Source organism: Zonotrichia albicollis, chromosome 8, assembly GCF_047830755.1.
Source record: "Zonotrichia albicollis isolate bZonAlb1 chromosome 8, bZonAlb1.hap1, whole genome shotgun sequence".
In the NCBI taxonomy this organism is placed as follows: Eukaryota; Metazoa; Chordata; class Aves; order Passeriformes; family Passerellidae; genus Zonotrichia; species Zonotrichia albicollis.
The window spans coordinates 14,553,207-14,577,015 of record NC_133826.1 but is presented as its reverse complement, the minus strand read 5'-3'; the positions used below and the strand labels follow the sequence as shown (position 1 = coordinate 14,577,015).

General features: G+C 38.6%; 1 protein-coding gene across 5 annotated transcripts; it reads left to right on the top strand.

Annotated features, from left to right (window-relative positions):
- Positions 1-200: 200 nt before the first annotated feature.
- On the top strand, positions 201-20,716 carry SSX2IP (SSX family member 2 interacting protein). Of its 5 annotated transcripts, none has more exons than XM_014263849.3 (15): positions 204-336; positions 556-676; positions 7,003-7,136; positions 7,864-8,027; positions 8,274-8,474; positions 10,068-10,178; positions 11,418-11,553; positions 13,156-13,231; positions 13,309-13,480; positions 14,245-14,395; positions 15,596-15,732; positions 16,139-16,306; positions 18,379-18,487; positions 19,342-19,462; positions 19,640-20,716. In XM_014263849.3, exons 3-15 carry the CDS (start codon positions 7,094-7,096, stop codon positions 19,788-19,790), a joined length of 1,740 nt encoding a protein of 579 aa, XP_014119324.1. In that variant the 5' UTR covers positions 204-336; positions 556-676; positions 7,003-7,093; the 3' UTR covers positions 19,791-20,716. The 5 variants fall into 5 exon arrangements, with proteins under 5 accessions (XP_014119325.1, XP_014119324.1, XP_074402148.1 ...); XM_074546047.1 differs by lacking the exon at positions 204-336 and adding an exon at positions 2,265-2,333 and having other exon boundaries at positions 359-676; XM_014263850.3 differs by lacking the exon at positions 556-676 and having other exon boundaries at positions 201-336.
- The last annotated feature ends 3,093 nt before the right edge of the window (positions 20,717-23,809 follow it).

Here is a 23,809-nt window from a genome sequence, read left to right as displayed (position 1 = left end):
CCTCACCACACCTTCCCGCTCCTGAAGAGAGCTTTTCAGAGAGAGAGAGAACGCCTTTGACACGGGCAGGGAGCGATGGCTCCAGGGGGCCGGGTTTCCGCCGCACGAGGAGCCGGGCCTGGCAGCGGGCGGGGCCGGGGCAGGTGGCGGAGGCGCCGCTGGGCCCGCGGGGGGCGGCAGGTGCCGTTCAAGGTCTCCCGGCAACCGCGCGGCCAATGGCGGCGGGGCGGGGCGGGGCGCGGCGCGGGTTTAACCCCGCGGGGTCCGGCCGGGGCCGTGCCGGCCGCGGGACTCGCTCGGGAGCCGCTTCCCTCCGCCTCCCTGCGGCCGCAGCAGGTGGGGGGTGCGCGGGCGGGCGGGGCGTTGGGCGCGGCGGGTAACGGCGGCTGGGGCGGAGGTAGCGGCGCTGCTCTGCCGGGCTCCGCTGCCGAGCCCGGGGCTTGCGGCGCTCCCGTGGGCTGGGCTCGCCCCGGGCCGGGCAGGGCCCCGTGCGGGGGCGCAGGAGCCGCCGGCCCGGGCGGGTTGTGGGTGCTGGTATGTGCTCCATTCTCTCAGGCTCCGGCTGATCCCCGGGACGCGGGAGAGCCGCGGCGGGGCTGGGGCTGCCGGCGCTCCCGGCGCTGTAAGGCCCAGCGTTTGCTATCTCTGTGAGCCTACAAGCGGCTGATGCTCGGAGGTGAGAGCCGTAAAGCTTTCTACTGAGTCAGGGAATCTGTGGCTGCTCGGGCTGAGCTAGGCTCACGTGATGTAGGAGTACAGGTTTCGCTTTATTTTTAATTTTTAATTTTATTAATTCGCAGCAAAACTACTTTAAATTTGAAGATCAAATCGTAATGCGGGACTAGTTTGTAGTGTTCCTGCATCCCCAGATTGTGTAGAACGCTCTGCTGCTGGCGGTGGTGAGTGAAATAGTTAAGCAGAGCTCCATAGGCTGCCAAGGTATGATAGGAATTTCAGGGCAATGGCTTAAAATACGAAGTATTGGAAGTGTAATGTGAACGTATGAGGTGAATTTCAGTAGTGAACTTGGAAAGGAGACCTAGAGGAAATTATTTGATACTATGAATGGAGATTTCAGATTATAGGTGTTTATGGAGGAAGATATTGTTTCTAGGGTTTGTTTTTTGGGGGAGTTGGGGGAGAAAGCTGTGATACCAATATCAGTTATAATTTGGACTGGAAAGATCACAGGAGAGGGTAACAGCAGGCTCATGGGGCTCAATATCTTGGTTCTGAAGCTGGCAGCAGATGCTAAGGAAAAGCTGTTAAGTACAGTTGGGTTGTACAGCAATGCTTTTATCTGTGCATCCTCCCAAGATGCTGCAGTCTGGAGTTGAAGGCTGCATCTGTCTTTTAAAATGTAATAGATGCTGATGGAGGCTTTTCAAAACATTGGAGGCAGTTTATGTATTGAGTATTCACAGCAGCTCATGGTGATGCAAATCCACAGTTTGTGTTTTATGTGGAAAAATGCCCTTATTTCCCAGCTTGTGCACTGAATGTTTCATTGCGTTCTTTATAACTGCTGTGTTAAAAGAAGCAAAGAATATTTTTCTGTATGTTGGTCCTGTTTCTCCAGCTGTTTTCTTTTCTCGTTGAAGTCACAGCTTGTTAGTTTCTTGCACAAATGTATTGCTTGATCTTTGTTGCACCATATTTAGGTATATTATGTCTTTTTTACAGGGCAGGTTATATCTCTGTGAGATGTTTAATGTGTAGAAGCTTAGTATTCATCGGGAGACATTATGGTGCTCTCTTCTGTCCTCTGCCCCAGGGTTCTGCTAACTGCCTGGGAGCTGCTATTTCCAGAGACCAGCCATAGGGGCTGGGATCTCTTCCTGCATGATAATGTCTAACTAGAGCCTGTTGGTTTAAGGGCATGGCAGAGTTGTCTTTTTCATTGTGCTTGTGTTTATGAACAAGGAATTTCAGCTGCTGGTTTTTATTATCCATTTGTTCAGTTTGAGGACAGCCTTCTGCAGTTTGTCATTCAGCCTGTGTTTACTTTTGTGAATAACTCTGTGTAGTACAAGAGTATGTCATGTGTTATGGAGAGATGCTTGCACAGACCCCTTTGGGACTCTAATCTTTCTCCCTTTGTCACTTTCATACACTTTGCTCGGCCATCTATAACTTGTTCCTACACTTTGCCCTTTCCATTTATAATTGATCATTAATAAATTCCTTAACACCTTAATTAAAGAGCTTTTGGAGGGAACATTGTGAAAAGCTTTTTGAAAATCCAATTATGCTGTCTTGCCCAGGTGTGTTGGATGATTCCTTCTTCCAGAGCACTGTGGCAGACTGGTTAGTGTTCCTTCCTTCCACTGGAGGTATGCTGACTCTTCACCAGTCCCATTTGTTTGTCAAGTCTTTTCTGTGACATGTTTTGATTAACAGAAACGTAGATTTTACAGGAGAGTTATTCCTTGAGTTCCCTGGTAATCTCTAGAGAAATTATGTAGTTATCTTCTTGCATTCCATTCCTGATTTAGCTTTCACGTTACATGCTGCTGAAACAAGTAAGTTTCCTAATTTGTGATATCTGGAATACTAGTTCTGGCTCTCCGCAGTAAATATCTCACCAGCTTTAGGAACTAATAAGACAGCAGTTTGCTTTTCTTTTAAAAAGTTGTCTGCTTGCAGAGACTGCTAGCTGTAAAGTTTGGCTCAAGCTGACCTCAGGGAGAAGAGGAGAACATGCAGAAGATGGTTTCTGAGGTTCTCTTGTCTGTAACAGAATGTTCTGCTCTGGCTACATATAGTAAATGGGTTGTGAATGCAAAGGGAGAAATGCAGTTTTGAAGATTAACAATAGAGTAATTGTTTAGTGATAGGAAAATGCTAATGTGAAATCCATCGTGTTAGTTCAAAATGGGGTAGGACTTTGGGAGCCAGATAAAATGTTTCCATGTGTTTCAATTTTTCAGTGATTGAAGTAACAGAATTTCAGTCATCTCTGTATGTAGCATGTAGAGTTGAATCTTGAGGCAGTACATCAGATTATATTCCTTGTAACCTGAGTGTTAGAGGCAAAGACCATGATAGATCAGTCATTGAACACTGAATTTTATCAGATGTAAGAGTATATTCTTGTGTAATTATGTGTTGAGAAGATTGAATAGTTCTTTTCTTAAAGCTCTTAGTAATTTTAATTTGCTTTCCTGTTTGTTTTTTTTAAGTAAAATGGAGGAGAGAAAGGTAGTTGGGGTTTTTGAGTATGATGCATTCAGGGTGAACGGAGACTTCACACCCACAGGCTGGGTAATTTGACTTGATTGTTTATGCTGCTGGGAATACTGGGAAATTCACCTGAGAATCTGATATTACTTAAAGTTTCCATGGAATGTGGATAAATTGAGGGATTTCTTCACCCTCATTTTGAAGCTAATAGATTAGTGATTAAATTGCCACAATTTTGTAAATGTGGAAAGAAAAATCTGGGCTCAGATTTAATTACAAGAGCCATCATTAAAATTACATTTTTAAATAAAGGTCACTAGAATGAACAGATTTTTAGAGGAAGATATTCTTTTTACTGTACCGTTGTCACTGGATATAATACATATATTAGCACTAATGATAAACTGTTATTAGGAATTGTGTAGAGAGACAATGAATGTCAAAACTCTAGGAAGGAAATGCAGGGACTTTTGTGGCACTTACATGAATTGAAGCAAGTATATATCATGGCATAATCAGGGATGTATTTGTAAACCTTCAGTGTCATGTCCAGAGTGCACCCTAAATTTACCAGTTCTCTGTCTCTTTATCTATCAGATAAAAGCCATCTGTGTGACATCTGTGGATTACACTTAGACAAGTGTAAAAGCTTTAAGCAGCTCCATAGCTCCCTTTGGTATTATTTTGGTAGAAAAGAATCACATTGGTCTTCAAGTAAATGCTAAGTACCCCCACAGTTTTACAAGTTGAAACACATGCATGTCACAAGTTGTTGTATTTGAAATATACAGAGAAGGAATGGTAGATTATTTCTGGTTGGTGATGACTTTCTGCTGAGGCACTGCACCTCTCCAGAGGTGCTTTTCCATATCCTCCCTACCTTGGCAGGGGTAGAAGTTTTCTGGGTTAGCAGATACTGCATTTCCCACTTGTGTCACACCCTGTCTGGGTCGGGGATGACCAGATGGTGCAATATGATCACAGCACTGTGGCAATTCTCTGCTGGTTGTTTGAGTGTGTTTTACAAACCCAGTTACAACTGCTCCTTTTCAAGTTTAAACATGATATTTAGAAAATTTAAGTGTGCTTTTATGTTAAGTTTATAATTCTACTTCTTGTTGCTTACGACTTTCAAGTTTTTATATGGCCTGCACTCAGGCTTAAATTATCAGATTTCTGTCTTAAATCTTGGCACATTTGTCAGTTCCTCTCCTGTCCCCCCAAAACACAAGCCAGTGCTTTTATGAATGGCTTTTTTCAGCTCTTTGAACTTATGAAATATACTAATTTTGAACTTTAGTCATGTTCTTGAAAAGAAAGCTGTATTTATTAATGAATTATCTAGATGTTTCTGGGAATACTTACATGGGTTTTTTTGTCCAAAATTCCCAAGGTGACTTTCAAAGAAGTTCTGATGTGTTATTACCGTGACAGTGCTTTTTTTAAAGTTCCTTGGGGTTTTTGTACTTCACTTGTTCCAACTAGCACTTAAATGCCTTGGTTTGATTACTACTTCCTTGGTGTAATCAAACCCTCTGTGATTTTAGTGGGGTGTATGTTTGGGTCTTTTTGTTGTATATAAGATTTCTTTTTTCAGTGAGATTGGTCTGCTCTTGTATTCACACTTTGGAAGTTGGGTCCCAGAGGCTCAGATTCTTGCACAATCCATCTGTCTTGGCCTCCAGGAATTCCTTGCTTGGGAGAGGAAGTGACAATCCCAGCTGGGGCAGTTACCTCTAGAGAGCAGTGGGTGGTTACAGGGTTTTGGGCAGGTCATTGAACCTGGTAGGGAATTAACTATAAAAAATCCCTGTGCACAGGGTATTCTTGCTGAAGCATCTACTCTGAATGAGTGTGTGTCGCTTGCAGGGTGCAAATTTAGGGAATCATTGCATTCCTACACCTGGGTTAGTGCTGCTTCCAGTCAGACATTGTTTAGGGTGGCAGATGCTGTGTCAGAATAGTTCTGTCAGTGCAGAGACCTGGGGGCTGATAATACTGTGTGTGCAGGGAGTGTGGGTGCAGTCTGTTAAAGAATAAAAGCCAGTTTGTTTGGAAGTAGCACCATATCTAAAATGAGATAAGTATTTTCGTGGATTTTCCAACAGTCCTTGATGGAATTTGTATCTTATGGTTCTTAATAATCTTTTGAAAAATGCTATAAGACTGCAGGGTTGTGATGTCAGTAATAAAAATGTACTTGTACCTTTATTTGATGCCTTTTTCTCTTGTATTTATGCATTTATCTGTCTGATGGATCCAGCAGAAATAAAGTAGAATGTAAGAAGTGTGTTCTCTTAATACTTACTGACTTTGAATTTTGTTTTGAAGGCACTGTTGTCTAGTTAGTTTGTGAGCATCTTGCTTTTATGGGGGGAAAAATTTGAAAATATGCATAAATCAAGTGTAGAGAGAAAGTAGAACAAACCAAGAACAGCAACTAGATAATTTCATTGACTGTTTTCTTGCTGGCTTGTGTGTACTTTCTGATCTGAAAGTTTTCAGGAGCTACTAAATTACAACACATGAGGAATAACTGTTTACCTTTTTTTCCCATGTACATTTATGAACCTGGGAAAATGTATTAATCCAGCTGGTTAATTATTTAGAATTTTTTTTTAGTGCTGAGCATTCTGTAACATGTCTGTTCACCAGTATGATCTCTTACAAACTTGGTGTTTCTTTGGACACTGTATGTTGTGCTTTGTCATTTGATAAGGATTTTTACTGTCTGTGTTCTCAAGAGACCTTAGGGGTAACAAAACACTCCCTCCTGTCCTTTCCCTTCTTTGCCCACCCAAATGATATTTTTTCCACAGTGATAAAAATACCAGGTTTTGGTGTCATAAATTTAGAAGTTGCTTAGCCAAAGTGTGTATATTGGAACATTAGCAAGGGGTTAGGGAAGAACATGCATGTGCTCTAAAATCTACTGAATCCATCTAGAGCAGACTTTAGACTTTGTTCCAAAGTGTTGGTGGAAACAAAGGGGCCTTCTTCTCTGTCAGGTGGAAAGTTTGTTTCCCTGAAGTATCTTTGTTCCCCTAACAGCTGATGGGTTGTGCTGTCCAAATCTTTAGCATCCAAGCTGGATTTAAAGTTTCCAGCAGTGAGAGATAACTAATGCTATTATGTGCCTTCTGTGTGGTGGAGGTGGGGTGAGGGGACAATCAGTTTGTTCTTTCTTTAGAGTGGGTGGCTTCCCTTTGGTTTCCAGAGGGACAGTGCTGTACTGAGCCTGTGCCAGCAGGGCAAGGCTTCTCCTGTTTGTTTCGTACAACAGTTTTGGGGTTTCTGCAAGGAAGCAAGCAGCTTGCTAGGGAAAGGCAATATTAATAAATGTGTAAGTTAATTTAAATGGTTAAATATTTATTAAAAGCTCCTTTGCCCCCTGCTGATATATCCTCTCTGGAGCCTTTGTAATAAGTCTCTTTAAATAACAATGGGACAGACATATGTTAAGTTTACAGTAATAAAATTGCTTCGTGGTTATATATGGCAGGAAAAAGTATTTGTCTTCCTCTGTTTTTTATGATGTACATCAACAGAAACAACTAGTTATCTATGAGTCTTAGTTTTCATGTGTGCATGGCATTTTGGCTTTAGTTAATGGCTTACAAGACAGTTAAGGATAAATATAGATAGATGCATCATTTTTTACAGTATACTATTTGCTGTGCTTACTGTGCTCCAAATTTAGTGTAAAGAAGTAGAAAAATTTCACGTGGTTCAAGTTCAGTAGTCATTCTCCTGTGCCTTCTTTAACCTTCTAGCTGTATTAGCTGCTTTTGTTAATCTGAAATGCTCTTGCTATTTTAGGAGATGCCTACGTAACACACGTTGCCAGCAATTGTACTGAATACTTTGCTGCTGAACCAGTTGCTCAGGTACCCAGCCTGTCTCTGTTGCTATGGGAGATTGGAGGACTGTTACTGTGCCACTGCTGTCGTCAGGTAAACTGGGAATATTCTGACTTTAGTTAATTTCCTGACTTTACCAGCAATGTTATAGCAGCTAGAGAGAGACTGGAGTTTTGTGCATGACGTATTTGAGTAGTTAAACAGTGTGGTAAATAATACAAACAGTGCTTTGCCTTGGATTGAGTCCTTACAGAAATGCTAATGTAAAATACTGTACTTGCACATGTATAGAAAGGTTAAGAGCTTGCAGTCACATTTTATTTTTTATAATCATGCCTATCAATATATCTTGTGTTTTCACAGATTTCTTTACTTGATCTATATTCTTTTGCTTAATAAATTGGTTACAAATTTGTTAAAGGAGTAAATATTTTCTTGCCTATTTCTGCCTAGTGGAAGAGTAAATTACAGCATATACTTAATAAGTATAATAATACCATACATTCTATAAGAATTTTACTGAATGCGCATCTCTTCACCTGTGTTGTAGCAAGTCAATAAAAAAGGAAGTGTGCTCAGTTTTGTCTTGGTGGATGAGTAAAGTTTGAATGGTACAACACTTTAAAGTGTTATTGAGTCTCAATCTTCAGTGGAAGTTTCTGTTTTATATGTATCTTAGGAATTGTTTAATGTCATTCTAGATCAAATTCTCAGTTCTAGAATCTAAATTTCTGTAAATAATAACTTGAATACATAAGGGTTTGATTTTATGTGATGTGTTAAAATAGTAGCTGATTTCTTCTTAATGTTTAACTTTTAGATAGCAAAAATATATTTCCATATACCTCAGAAAGGAAATCTCCTGCAAGCATGAGCTCAGAAGTGCTACGCTTGTCACTGCCTTCAGCCAAAAGCATGCACAGCTTTTTCAGTGCCTTCTGCACAGAAGAGAATATTGAACAGAGTATATCCTATATTGATAGGGTAAGCCAGATCTTTGTTTATTGGGGATTGTCATCTGCACACAATCAATTGTGGTAAAAAAGATTGACTGAATTAAGAATGCTTCTTCCTCAGTGCCCAGAAGCTGAAGTTGGTGGGAAGTAGAGTCACGTTTTCCCCCTTTTACAGGATTTCACCTGAAACTGTTTCTGTCTTTTAGAGAATGGTGGGAGATTGATCCAGTTATTGATCTCATTTCCCCCCCCCTCCCCCCTTGTCTTTTACCAGGAATTAACAACGATGGGGTTTCCCTCCATTTATGTGGAGTCCAAAGGAAAAGAATTAGATTTAGTGTCTATGGTCAATTGTATGAATGAATTGCTTGTACTGCAGCACAAGAACCTCCGAGCTCAGGAAGAAATAGAAATACAGCATCTGAAACTGGGAAGTGATATGGATCACTTGCAGAACTGCTATACTAAGTTAAAGGTAGAAAAAAAAGATCATTCCACTAGAATTATGCAGCTCTTCTTTTTTTGTGGTTTTTTTTCCTACCCACTACTAATTTACAGTTGTATTTTCATGTCTATTTTGGGGATTTTGGAAGTCTTTTTTTCCAAATGAAAATGCCTTGGTGTTAATGAGTTATGAGCTAACAAGAGAACTTTTAATTACTTGGAATTTTAGCCTCCTTAATCAAGGAAGGGGGAAGACTGTTTGAATTGGGAGCGTTAATGTACACTTAGAGTGAAAACATTAAACACTTTAGTTCCCATCACTTAGTATTGCTTAAAAGGGTATGCCCAGCTCTTCAAGATAAATTCCCAATGTAATTGTAGTAAGTAAAAGCATGCATAACTCTTCTAGTGTGGGGTTTTTTAGTCTTTTTCCATATCATTAGCTTTTTCCATGTGGTTTTTTTGTTATTGGGTGCCTCAAACATCCAGCTACAAAGTCTCTTTGTAAGAATTGCTCAGAAACTGTTGTCAAACCACAAGTTACTAAGCTTCATTTTATCAGAGGATAAACACATGCTCAAGGCCAGTCCCTGTGGAGTAGCTGATATATTGAAAGTTCCTGGGTGCACTTGTACGTGCAGTCATATTAGAAAAGACTTTCTCTTAATTCTGTCAAGAAAATAAAATATAAAAAAAGAGAAAATATTTCAGTGCTTGTTTAGGTTTGCTTTTCACTTGGACTGGTCAGCACTGTCTCCTTGAAAAATACTGCTGTTGATTTTCAAAATCCTAGTAGCCCTCTTGCTGAGATTGGTCATTCATGTAGAAAGATTTTGATTACAGATTCAAAGTAATCTGTAACTGCACTGATTTTTATACAAACACTGTAAAATGTTAGGTCCTAGAACACTCCAGTTGTTTTCCCTAGATGAATAGCTGTAAGGGGAGAGAGGGAAATAATCTTAGTACTGCATGAATCCCAGGGCATCTAATTGGCTGTCAGATTGTGAAGTTCCTCATGTAGATTCTTTCAGCTACCATACAGCAATCCTCTTGACTTCCACTATTGTTACCTGTATTTCACTGTGGTGTGTTTAGAAGTTCTTGTTGCTTAAACTTATCTACACATTTGTACCCCAATACGCATAGGAAGGAAAAGTTTGTATTTGCCTTGTCATTTAAGCTGCCAATTTTAGGTCTGAGTCTCATTCATGGACAAAACTGTTAAAAATGCTAGTTTGCATTGTCTGTTGTAACGAGATCATCTGTCTAGCCTTCTCTGTATATGTGAAATGTTCCATTTGCATTATGGTCACAGTCTGTATAACTGTGTAAATTGTACCCTTAATTATTCAACAGAAATGGTCCAGTAAAACTGTAGTTCCAAACTCATCCAGGTTGCTTAATATCCACCTCACTTTCACAGTACAGATATGCTTACAGAATCCTGACTTAAGGAAAAAGTCCTAACTGTAAAAGATAATCTGTTAAATACTAAGCCATATCTTATGTGAGGTGGTTTGGCAGTTTGGTTAACATGGCCTGTTTGTTTTGGTTGGTTGGGGTTTTTTTAAATTTTTGCTTTTAATTCCTATTGATACTGAACTATCAACACTTTTTCTAGGAACAGTTGGAATTATCTAAAAGGGAAATAGTTGGGCTTCAGGAAAGAGACAGACAACTGCAAAGCAAGAACAGAAATTTGCACCAGTTACTTAAAAATGAAAAGGATGAAGTGAGTTGTTTTGTACATTAACACAAGTCATTTATAGATATTGAAGAATTTTTTTTATGCACGGAGTCTTGTAATTGCTCATTTTGAATGTGGTTTTTTGTTTGGTAAATGTTGTCTTTAAGTTGACTGGCATGTTGCATATGGATAAATAGGTTCTATAAGGGATAGGTCCAAGTTACAACAATAGTAGAGAGTAATGCAGAAATGCAGATGTGCAGTTTTCTGGGATTTTCTGTACAAATTTAGCTTAGAATGTTCAGATATATCAAAAAGTAGGAGGGGCAACAGGATTCAGTCACTTAAACATTTGTGTATAGAGGCTTTTGGGGTTTTCTTATTACATTATAGAGAGGAGAAAAAGACCAATAAGAAGGGAGGTGGAGAGAAACCCAGCTCAAAAACGCCATCTCATTAAACTTAAATATCTTGAAACAATTAAGATCAGAAAACACTTTGACATCCATGACACTTCTTAGTTTGGCATTTGTTTCCTTCATGCTCCTTCCCTAGCATTGTACTTCACACGGCTCCTGTGTTTTTGTGAATGTGGCTCCTCTAAGTTTCTGTGCATGTTCTGTGTTCATAAACATGTTCATACAGTTGGGAATAACAGTACTAACTGTTCATAATGAACTTCCTGGAATTCCAGTTTAAAATATTGAATGTGCTATGTGTTTGTAAGGTTAAATCATAAAATTAAAAAAACCCAAACAATACAACCGTAGGAATTGATAGTATATGTCAAAAATTTGCTTTATGATCTTTTGATGTTCTTGTAGACCAAATGGAATAATGTTTCTTTCAATGTCCTGCTGCCCCAAGGAAGAGGAGTTTATTTTTTAGTGTAAGCCTAACAAGCATGCTTTAGGATTGGAGTAAACCTAGATCCTGAACGTGAATTACTGAAAGTAAAGCTACATCCTTCTCTGCTCTCAATAAAGGCATTAAAGGCTGTATTACTTATCAGAACATGAATTCAGCTGTACTTCAGAGAAATTATAGTATTATAATCTGCTGTTTATGATATGGTTTCTGCTGAAAAGAACCTACCTCTCCTGAGATAAGTCTGAGTTCAGAATCCGTGGGGTGGGAGAGCTCTTCTGATTCCTTTTGTCACTTCCTTTCACCAGAAGAACAGTTTAAAAGGAGTTTTGTTTTGCCTCATGAGTTTTGCTTTTTTGAAGAAATTTATGTTTATACTTTAGTAGGAGAAACATGCTTTTGTGGCATTGCTTTTAGGTTCAGAAGTTACAGAATGTAATTTCAAGTAGAGCTACACAATACAATCATGATATGAAGAGGAAAGAGAGAGAATATAACAAATTAAAGGAGCGCTTACATCAGTTAGTCATGAATAAAAAGGATAAAAAGTTAGGTAAGTAGCTCTTTGAATTTTACCACAGCAAAATTAGCATATTCTGTGTGTTAACCATAGCCATTTTAAAGTATTTTAATCATTAAATGCAATGTGGCCCTCTTGCATATTTTAGTTGGATATTAGAATGTTAAAGAAAAGATGCAATATTTCACGTTAACTGACTGCCTAAGACTTTTCTACATTGTGTTCCAAAAGATTCCTTGCCAAGCATAAACCAAATGCTGATCTTTACCTAATGAGGTAGGGGTTTTTTTGGGTTTTTTTTTTGCCCTTACTAAGTAAAATTTATTCCTAGGGTTCCATAGGAATCAATGCCTATACCAGAGCCATCTTGCCTCCATTTTCTTGCTACTGTTGCTATCATAAGATTTTGGATAAAGTCATAAAATCTGTATTGTTCCAAGCATTTGCCATCAGGAAGGCACACTGCATAGGATTTTACTCTGGAGAATGCTCTGCTTGTGGTTAGCACAAGCAATGAGGTTTGAGAGGAAGTAACACAAGGCAGATGTTCCATCCTGTACTATGTGAAATTAGGAGAAACCAGATCTCCTTTATCATGAGTACTTGTATGTTGTACTGCCCAAAAATTGTGTTCAAGACATTCATCAGTGCTATTTACCATAAATACATGGGTAACCATCAAAATGGGTATGTTATTAGGTATTAAAAAAAGGGTACCTTTTGGTTCATATATCTGCCCTTAAAGTATTTCTATAATGTATCTCCAGTGGAAGGAACTCCTGCTCTTGCCCACCTGCTGCCCCCAAACTCAGCTGTTTGCCAGCTGTAGGCCATGTTTTAGTGAGCTCACTGAGGTCACAAAACCAGAAGAAAGCTATTCCTGTTGTTGCCAAGATGGTTCTCTGCTTATTTAGTTTGCTGTAAGTCCTTCTGCTTAAGCAAAACCAGGTTAAGACACAGTGGGAGAATCACCTATTCTGGCTGCAGAAAATCTTAAGCTATCATTTCAGTAAGCTCTAGAAACTTCGCCCTGAGGTCTGCAAAACTTAAACATTCTTGACTTCTGGTGGCTAGTACTAGCTCAAGTATCAGTGAGGTAAAAACAGCAGGGGTTTAAAACTAGTTACTGTTTGGTTGATAGCTAACTAGCTTGGACCACCAATCTGTAGTCTTACATTGGGTTTGGGTTTCTGTTGTTGGTGTGGTTGGGGGTTTTTGATTTTGTTTTTATTCAAATGTGGACAGAAGTTTTGAGGAATGCCTTAAGAAACAATCTTAAGTTCCTTACCCTAAACAGGAGATAAAACTGGCATTATTGCCAGAATGAGCATAGACTTGATACATTGATACAAAAATTGAAATAGGAATGAAGGTGTCATTGTCATTAAGAAATGCATCAAAAAGACAGGATGAGAATATATCCTTCTGAGTTTCAGAACTCAAAAATTTTACCTTTTTTCCTTTGACTATGTTATTTTTGCTTTAAGCAGGGCCATGTGATTTAATGAGTCTGAAGTTTGAGGGGGATATTTGAGTAATATGATCTTTTTATAACTACATATAAATGAAATGTCATCTAAATCTTTATCTATTTGCATATTGTTTCACACTTTGAAATATCCTTTTCATTTGTAGCTATGGAAGTTCTAAATTATGTTGGTAGAGCTGATGGGAAGAGAGGTGCATGGAGGACTGATAAGACAGAAGCCAGGTAGTTGTCTTAGAACAACATTAATTGAAGCATGTATGAGGGCTGGTATGTTGTTACTGTAAGATTATTTCTTCCAGAAACGAGGAAGAAATGTACAAAGTTCTGTTAAGTGATTATGAACAACGCCAAAAACAGCTTTTACTGGAAAATACTGAGCTAAAGAAAGTTCTTCAGCAAATGAAGAAAGATATTATTTCACTTCTTCCACCACAGAAACAAAAACCTAAAGAAAGATCTGAAGATGGGCCAGTAAGTATTCTTCAGTTAAAATTTAGTCTTCATGGTAGTTTGGTATAGTGCTGGAGTTGTTTGATAGTTATTAAAAAGAAAGTAAATGTCTTCTGAGAGTTGCAATGGATTGCACATCGTGTGCTTTGTGTGAAATTCATCCAATATAAATATTCTGCTCTCTGTGAACAATATACAGTGTATTCTTTCCAGTAAGTAAATTAAAAGCTTGAAAATCTTCTTTGAATGAATGTAAATGTAGTAGCTACTGGTATGTAATTCTGTATTGCAAAATACTGGATATTTGATGCCTAGGGAGCTGTGTTTGTTTGTTTCCAGATTTTAAATATTTCTTTACACAGGATATTTTTATTGAAGAGTTTACTGCCATGGCTGTGTAGAACAGCCATGTAGGTTCTCTGTCACCTTCTTTATAAGGTGTGAGTACTGTTCTTGACTGGATGACTTCCCCCATACTGGGGCAGCTGCTGCCTAAGTCTGACAGCAGAACTCAGTACTCTGACCCTGTCTGGGTTGGAGATGTGAGTGACTGAGCCTTGCTAGCTGTGATGGGGCTCTGGCATCTGCCTGCTCACTTGCCTCCTCAGCATTATGCTGTCAGGGAGATGAACTCCCCGAGAGTCAAATTTCCCTGGATGGAAAAATCTTTATGTAAGGATTTTCTTTCTCTTCAGTAAATTGAATCTATGCACATATTTATATAAACAAATACACATATTTGGAGGGATGAAATGGTTTGCAGCTTCTTATTTCTGCTTCTACAGGTGCTGTCAGACCAGGAGGAAGATATTGGAGAATTAAACAAAGAGAATATGTGGGAATTATCTTGTGAAACTGTGCGAGAGCAGCTTACCAACAGCATTAGAAAGCAGTGGCGAATGTTGAAAAATCACGTTGAAAAGCTGGATAACCAAGGTTGGTGTTCAACTGCATTATGTGTACATATAAAATACATTTTAGAAAAAGTATTGCAGATGTGTCACTTTGAAATAATTGGATGCAAAATATATAATTTCCTCTAAAGATCCTAGTCTTGCCACATCCTCTGGGACTTCTTGTGGCATTCTATAACAAACCGGCTGATGGTATGGTGCTGGACTCTCCTCATTTCCAGCTGTTAAACAGCATTAAGACAGCTAAAAATATATAAAATTCTTTCCTAGTATTATTTTTCCATGCAAGTAAATGCAGCTACTACCACAGGGATGTTTGCTGTCAAGAGTAAGATTGAGAAGGTCATGCATGCCCTTGCAAATAAAACAGCAGATGGCCTTTGAGAGTATGTTTACACCCTAGAAAGGATTTAAAGAATTCTTGTAATACTTTATTTGGTGTTACTAACTGAAAAGTAAGCATGAGAAAAAGTGTTACAATTTTTTGCTCTTTTTTTGGAGTCATCTTCTAGATTTTTTTTAGTTTATAGGGGGTGACCATAGTATAGCCCTTCAGGATTCTCTTAATGTTTAAGTACTGGCTTTAGGGGACCAAAACTTGTCTTATGACAATCATTGTGATTTAGCATGTATTGAGCTAAATAAGCCGGTGTGTAATTGTACAAAATACAACCATTTCTGTAATTCATTCCCTTACTGGAATGAAAACATGCATTCAGTGTTTGTTAGCTCCATTTCTCCTTCACAGGACTTGAAGGAAAAGGCTTTCTTTTTATATCTGTGATAAATATAGTTACTGTCATATTTTTATGAACACATAAGCCCTTCAAAAATGGGCTCAGAAGAATGGGCTAACAGCATGTCAGTGAAAAAAAAATCTTTAGTTGTCTTGAGTTTTTCTTTTAAATGACTGCTGGAGCAATTGAGGATTTTGTGGAGCACTTACTGCAGTGTAGATGGTTGGTTTACCTTGGGGAATGTGAAACAGCCATGTTTTCATGGCTTTTTTTTTTTTTTTTTTGAACTGGATGTGATGCAAATTACTCTTGTAGCACCAATTTTGGAACTCTCGTCTCTGATAGAAATACTTTTGAGTACGCTGTGTATCTGTCTTTCACACGGAAACAAAGAGTCCAAAACCTTTTGCTTTTCCAAGGTGTCTCTGATATGAGGTGTTGGGGTTTTTACAACTTGCTTTAAAGATGCTTTTTTTCTCCCATAGTGTCACGTGGACATTCAGGAGCTTTGAATGAAAAAGATGTCATTTCAAGAGAAGACCATGAGCTAGAAACTGGAAAGTTAGAGTTAGAGATTCAGCAATGTAAAGAAATGATCAGAACTCAGCAACAGCTCTTACAGGTAGTAGGCTTTATTTTTTCTTATTTTTCTTAATTGAATCCAAGTTTATTTTATTTAATGTTCCACTCTTCTTGCCTTTGAGCCTCTCTCCATTCCTTGATTGTACTTTTAAAAGAAAACAACTTAGTGGGTGGTCTGAGTATAACTGTGCTAGTGGCCTGGTTAATAATATAAGGACTTTTTACTCCTGGTAGGAATAATTTTGGAGGCTAAACAAAGGTGAGGCTGTCTGAACAGGGACATTTTGATTGCTATCTGAAATCTACCCCCACTATCCACCAACTTGATATGCATTGTTTCCATATTAGATTTCAACCATTTTTCTGGTAAAACTGGAACTGTGGAAATACCGTACCTCTTAAGTCACTTCCAAATGAACATGTCTTTTGTTGCTTTATGTCTACAGCAACAGCTTACCTGTGATGATGACACCACTCTGTTACTACAAGACTGCTATTTGTTGGAAGAAAGAGAGCGTCTCCAGGAAGAATGGAGGCTGTTTCGAGAGCAAAAAAGGAATTTTGAGAAGGAACGAAAAAGTTTTACAGAAGCTGCTATTAGATTAGGACTTGAGGTATTGGGAAAGGGAGCTCTTATGAAAGATGAATTACAAGTCTTTCTTTTATGTGTGACAAAGTGCAGCCATCCAGCAATATCTGTTTCTGATGTCTATAGAAAAAGATCATTGCCATACTGTAAAAAACATATCTTTAGTTGTTCTGGAAGATCATTCTCTTGGCAATTGAAAAAGCCAAGGTTTTTGGATATATTGGAAAATACAGTTTCTGCAACTGGAACCGAACCATTTTTGTTTCAGGTTTTGAAATGTCTTAAGTGCTTCCAAAATTTATTACCTAAATCCCTTGGATACTTGTAAAGGTTGGTTTCCTACAAAAGTAAGGCCTGTGCAAATTTCAGTCAAATTTGGCCTCAGGGTTGAATCTCAAAGCTACTTGATTTCTAGGATTTCGTGAAAACCATTTTTTCTGCAAAAACACCAAGTAATTACTATGCTTCCCTTAACAGCGTCATTATTTGTTCTGGTTTTGTAGTTAAGCTGGGCAGTAAGCACAGGTACTGGCAGTCAGGGTAGATGTCTGTGAATGAGCTCTAGCACATGTCCTTTGGTCTAGCCCATAGTTTGGGTCAAAAATGTGAAGGGGCTTACAAGTTTGCCAGGGAAAGGTCATCATGGTGTGATTGTGGAACTAGGATGGTACAGATATGACAGGAAAAGAGAAATGGACTTTATTGCTTACAGAACATCTTGCTTTGATGTGCAGAGCAGAAAGTTGGAGTGGGATGTGATTAAAATTTATAAAGCTGTGGATTCAGTTTGAGCAGATGAAAGCCCTACTGTTGTTCACCAAATCCCTCAAGACTTGGACTAGAGGGGACTCTTAATTTTGAAATTAAATCAAAAACATACCCAAAAAGGTAGTTTTTTTATAGTTAGGTAGTTGATTTCTGGTTTTTTTGGAAGGAGATCGTAAAGGCAATGTGTACCATCAAGTTCAAAAAGCACTTTTGTGAGCTTATGGGCAGCACAGTCACAGATAATAAAAATGGGGCACAAGAGGGTGCCTTTCAGTATCTATAATCAAATGGCTTTTGGGAATGGGAACCTGTGAGGGAATGTACTGCAGAAAGGGACTGTGCTCATACATAGGATCTCTTGTGGCCATGTTGGAGACAGAATACAGAGCTGACTGGCCAACCTGTCTGACCCAGAATATAAAATACTCCAAATTTTACGTAAGCTACTGGGATAGCAGTAGTTCACATGGTAACAAATACAAATTATGACTAATTTAATTTTATTTGCGTTTTAGTGAGTGGGTTAATTTCATGTTGCACATTGAATTCGGCTTTAAAAGCAGTGAGTGATAATACAGAATAATTGTTTATCTGGAAATGTTTAGGACTCCATTGCAGCCTAAGTATAACTGCTCATGCTTCAGCTTGTCAGAATGCTGAGGTATGACATGAGAAGCAATGCTGTGAGCTTTGTAGGTGTTTGTGAAAGTTTGCGTTGGAGTTCAGCTTCCTCTGTTTTTCTACTGACACAGAATAGGAGCATCCTGTTTCACTGATGGTTTTTGGAGATGAAATAGCTTGTTGCTTGATTCCAGAGCTGTTGGATCTCTTGGACGATGTCTGTTAAGCATTATTTTCTTTTTCTGTGCTTAGAGGGGTTGGAAAGGGAAACAACCTGTTTTTCTTGCCCCAGTTTTAGACAGAAGCAGTCAGGGATATTTTCAGTGTAATTTTTCCCTGTTTAGAAGGTTTAAGAAGTAATTGTTCCTGGTAGCTGCCTTGGATGAGAGCTGCTCCAAGAGGTGGTGCTGCTCTGGGGGAATGGGGAGCATAGGAGATGGTGTCAGTGGAGTGTAGAGCAGTGAAGTGAAAGGATTATTGTGACCTCTGTGAACAAACTGTGGGATTTGGCTGTAAGTGCCTCCTCAGCCAGTCTTCCTTGGGCTAAGAGCTTGCTCTCAGACAGTATTTGCTGTGTTAATCTGCTGGCTCTCCTTGGTGACATGGACATGCTACAACTTTAGCTTTCTAAAATAGAATAGCATCAATTTAATGTGGGCTAGGTTTTTTCCTGTGGTCATAAGTGTAAACTGTCATTTCTTTTCTTAGAGAAAAGCATTTGAAGAAGATAGAGGAGCATGGCTGAAGCACCAGTTCTTAAGTATGACTGCTGATTGCAAGTCTGAAAATTCAACAACTCCAAGTGCCTTCTTAAGAAGCAAGTATTTGGTTCAGATTATGTTCTTGCACAGTTTCTTTCTCTTCCTTTCAAGAAGTCACAACTATGAACAAAACAATTAAAAAACCAAAAGGTCTCAAAAAAATTTGACCATGCATCTGTATACCTCCACATATCAGGGCAACTGATGGTTCAAAATTTCCTTTGCAAAAAGGAATTATAACTCCCATCCTCATAATTACTTATGTAAAGAATTTATATTTGTGAAACAATCTGGTGAATATCAAATACCTGACAGCACAGCACGTAACTTTCAGGTGCTTTCATAAATACTGAAGAACATGTAATAATTCTGGTTTTCCACTTCATATAAAAACTTTGAAATATAAATGTGAGAAGAGATTGATGTGGCCCTGCTAAGTTTGCCATGTCTTTTCATTGACTTGAGCGATGTCTTACTGTTTACTTGAAACTAACCATCTAACTTCATTTTGGTTTTGTTGTCTATATTCTGACAAGTTTGCAGGTTTCATGTTGGTGTTATGTCTGTGCATGCTGGAGAGGTCTTTACTTAAGGAATAAAAAAGCTTTATTAATTGTAAAGTGAGAAATTACACTTGAGTGACTTCATATGACTACCTTCAGTGGTAGCTATATATGCAAATGCTGCATTTTCAAATTTAGAGTCCTAATTTTAACATAACTTGATTCAATAGCATTGCAGATACTTTAAAAATGTTATCCCAGATCTATATCAGTGACAGTTTTATTATAGGTCTTCTTTAAGGTCTTTGTGGGTTTTTGTTTTTTTCTTTAAAGCAGAGGACACAAACCCTTGAAGGACTTGCTTATTTCCAGTGGGCTGCAGTTTAAGTGATGTGTGTCTCTCCTAGGTGCTGACACAGACCTTCGTTTAGTGAGATCTGCATCTCAGCAAAAGAGACCTCCCTCTGTGTTGAGTACTACTGCTTCACCAGAGCCTTGCCAGATATCCCAGTACATTACCCAAAACAGGTTTGTGAAACAATGTTGTGGCTGGTTTGTAGAGTGCTGAACTCCATGGAGAGCACAGCGTAATCTAAAGCTTATGCTTGGTATATAACCAAGGGTATTAAACATTATATCATAAAAGCAATACTCTTTTTCCATTCAAAACATTATTTACATTGTAACTTCTTTTTCTGCTTCCAGTGTTGCATCAGAAAAACCTGCTGCAGATTACTTGCCAAATCTGTGGGTGGGAAGTGATGGCAAAGAAGAAACTGAAGAATGCACAAAGACATGGGAAGACTCTGGACTCGACACTCTATGTAGAAACTTGCACATGGAACAGCTGCCTTAGACTTCTAGGGTTGCCTGCTGGGATTTTTGTTAGAGACTTGTTCATAAACTTCTCATTCTAAATGAAACAGAATGCTGTGAGTTTGATCATTCTTCTGGAGGATTATGTGGTGATCTGAATCGTGGTGTGTTTCTATGTGTGTGCACATGGCTTTTATTTTTTAGACCATTTTTTGCCTCTTTCTTGCAAGTCTTGAAAGAAAATTTAAGAATATATAAAAGCTTTGATATTTTTCTAGTAACAGAAGCTCTAATTCTGTGAATAAAGCAATGGTCTGAAACTTTGACTGTAATGAAATACTGGATCCTAATGTTACCTTTCATCACAGGCAGAGATAGCACTTTTAGAAATTGTTTAATTATTGGAAACATTCATTTATGTCCCAAGTGTAACTGGCATTAAATCCTTTTTTGCCTCAACTTGAATGTACAGTATACTGTAGATTTTTAACAAAACAGGTTCTATATTTATTGTGTGATTTGAAAATACCTCTTTGATATCTCAATCATTTAAAGTGCAAATCTTTATATATTTGTAAATAGAACAAGTGGTCATGCTGAGAAACCATGAATTGAAACACATGCATACATAAATATTATTTTACATGGCATTTTAAATTGTTTTCTAGTGATACTCAGTTTACAGATCCATTAGGACTTTCAGTGGTTCAGTCAGGAACCAAAGTATTTCAAATGTGAACAATAAACGTGAAATTCTATTCTAAAAAACCCTGGTTCTATGATTTGTGTGCAGTAAACTTTTAAGCTACCGTGGTTATAGGGCTATATACAATGTATACAAATCTGGTGCTGGTTTTGTATTTTGTTTGGTTTTTTGTTTTAATTGACTCCAGAATGTTATCTTTTGTGTAGCCTTGGGGAAGTCTCTTGTTTATAATGTAATAAAAATAGCCAAGTTAGAGGTAAGATGTTTCAAGGTCTCCTTCACCTTACTCAGTGTGTGTGATTTTCCTTGCCCAGTACAGATCCATCTTCTCTTGTTGGGTTGTTGTGCATGTGTGATCACTTGAATAGCTCTGATCCTTGTGTAATTGGCCTTTTGGAAGATGTCTGAGCTTAAACTGCCTTTCTCGGGGTCAGAGGTGGGAAATTAACTCAAGTTTAGAATCCTTCACTGAAGGATATTGCTGCTCTGCCCACTCACTTCAGAGTTGGATGGAGTGTAGTGATTGGATTATCTGGAAAAATAGCAGTAGGATCATACAGGGAGAGAAGAAACTGCAGTTCTCAAAGAAACTGAGGTAAAAAGCTGCAGTTTCTGCTGCAGTGAATTCAGTCCATTGAGTTCCAGCTTGAGATGAAGTAATAGCCCATGTAAACTGCAGAGGATGGTACTTGTGTGGTTTTCATGTAGCACCTGTAAGGGAGCAGAAGTGGATATAATGATAAACCAATACTATTGTCTTGGTGGGCTTTTTGCTGCATGGGTAGTCAGGCTGGGAAGACAGCATCATATTTGTGTTTCTCCTGTTCTTGCCCAATAAATGGGTGTTCAGAATCCCGTCATTCATTGCTTTTTAGCAGGGTGCACTTCCTGTTTGGTTTCCTATTTCCCAGCTGTTGGGCAGCTCTTGCCTGAATTTTACTTGTGGAAGAATAAATACGCTTTCAAAAAACTTAAGGGAAAATTTAATATATTAAGGAGAACAGGACTCTGCAGGCAGGATTATTTTCAAGCCAGTAGTGGCTGGAGATCTCCATGGCTGAGGCAGGATCCAGGTGCCACCAGGGGCTGCTGCTGTTCCATTATGTGCTCGTGGGTGCCCTGCTGGGACTGGCAATTGTGTTTGCTTTACTTGGGCTTTCCTTCTTCAGCCTGGTTTTCTTTAACTTTTGGGATAATAATGCCTTGAAGGACAAAATAACTAAAATATTTAAACTCTTGTTTCTATCTACTGGGTGATTAGCAATTAATAAAGATTTTGTACTAATTTTTTGCTTTAGAGTTGTGTAACCCGTCTTGCAGAAGTGGAAATGTGTGACTGTCTCCATGGAAGAGCTAACTGTGCTAGAAGGGTGGATGCAGTTGAGTCCTGAGCTGGCCTCAGACTTGGTCTGGAAGTCTGGAGTACAGATGGGGTCCTGTCTGTGCAAAGAAGTAAAATATGGCTAGAGTTTATGGATTTCTCTATATTCAGTATCTGGGAAGATTTTAAATCTGAAACTACTGCAAATAATGGTGTGAACTCTGCAGAGGGTAACATTGTGGTACTTAGAGCTGTTTGAAAAAACTGCAGGATCTTACTCAGACTTGAAGAGCAAAAGGAGGGAGACTTCCTGCAGGAATGTGATACAGGTGTGTCACTTCACATAGGTGTATATTTGAAATAATGTATTGAGTGCTCTTCTCAAGGAACAAGAAGTAGAGACTCTCGGCAAATGAAGACAATACAGCTATTGTTAGCTACTTATGCATGATATTGAAAAGATGAGTGGCTCTCTTAAACTGTGGTGTTTCACAAGAATCTCTAGCTACAACATTCGATGCTGCTTTTTCAGGCTGTGATGAGTGAGCTTTTACCCTAAATATCAGTCTGATTAGGTCTGAGTACTTACTTTCCAGGATTATGTTGAAGATGTTAATTTTTTTCCCTTTCATCCCCAGTGGCTAATATATAGCTCCTGCAACACAGACTGTATAGCAGAAAAACCTAATAAATGGAAATTTTTCTTAAGAGAACCTTCTCCCTACAAAGCAGCTGTTGTTTTCTTCCTACTTTGAAGAGATACTTCCGCCAGATTCTGCAGGCATGCACTACTTCACTTGTAGCAGGACAAAAGAAAAAACAGACTGAATTTTAACTTATTTTCTGGGGCTTGTTTTGTGTCCAGGTAGGTTTCAACCAGGTCAAGGTAACTGATATATGTAGATAATACCGATACAATCACATTATTCTTGAAAGGAAAATGGAAGGATATGCAGAATAATGGCAATACTGTGCGTGTAGAATTAGCTTAGTTATTATACAGGTTTTTTTTTTTTTTTTTAATTTGTAGTTATCACTAAGCCTTATGAGATATCTCAGTTTTAGATTTTTTTCTGATTTGCAAGACAATTTGATGAGAAGAAATGAAATGTTGACATAGCTGTATCAAAAAGCTGACCTCATAAGAAGTGTTCAGATTATCCAATGATTTATTTATTGCTTTCAGAAAATACATCTGATATCTAATGTTCACTATACCCTACAAAGCTGTACTGCAATGAAAACCTAAGCTCCCATGGTGTGCATTTTGTTGTAGTTTTCATATTTTGTTGTAGTTTTCACGCTTGTCAGTATTTGTTTCTTTATTCACATTTTGAGTTGTACGGGATGTACAACTATTTGGTACACATAACAGGTAAGTTTGTTTTAAATAAGTATTTACTAATAAAAATTTATTTACGACTGTATAAAAGAGCTTGTCACCGGAGGCACAAAACATGCTTGTTCCCTTGAACATAGATAGGTAATCGTGAGAAATGAGACATTTCTTGCAAGTGTCCACCCTTCATCCCTCAAATGTCTTCTGCAGTGAGCTGGGTGACAGTTCCCAAAATAGTTCATACAGCCTGAGGTGGATTTTCAGTCCATGTGGGATCTGAAATAGTCAAGGCCTATGGGACAGACAACCCAGGAACAGCACTTGCTAATGGAAGGCTGTAGAACTGTGAAATAGAAAATAAATGTTCATTGTGGGTGTTCAAATAGCATTTGCCACAAAGCACACTCCTGTGGTTAATCATGTAACTATAGGAGTTGTGGGAGTAGAATAAAGTGTCTGATTAACCAGTTTGTCATAGATGTTGAATTTGAATGGGATTCATGACTTTTGTGTGACTTCAGGCAACACAATAAACTGTAGGCTTTGAGGTGCTCCTTCAGAAACATCCTCCAACTCAGAAGCCCCTGTGCATTTTTATTTCTTCTTCAGATGCCACCTAGCTGGCTTTGGGAGACTGTCACTTGTGGGAGGAATGGGTCTGGTCAGTCCCCCAGTCCCTCACCATGCTCAACC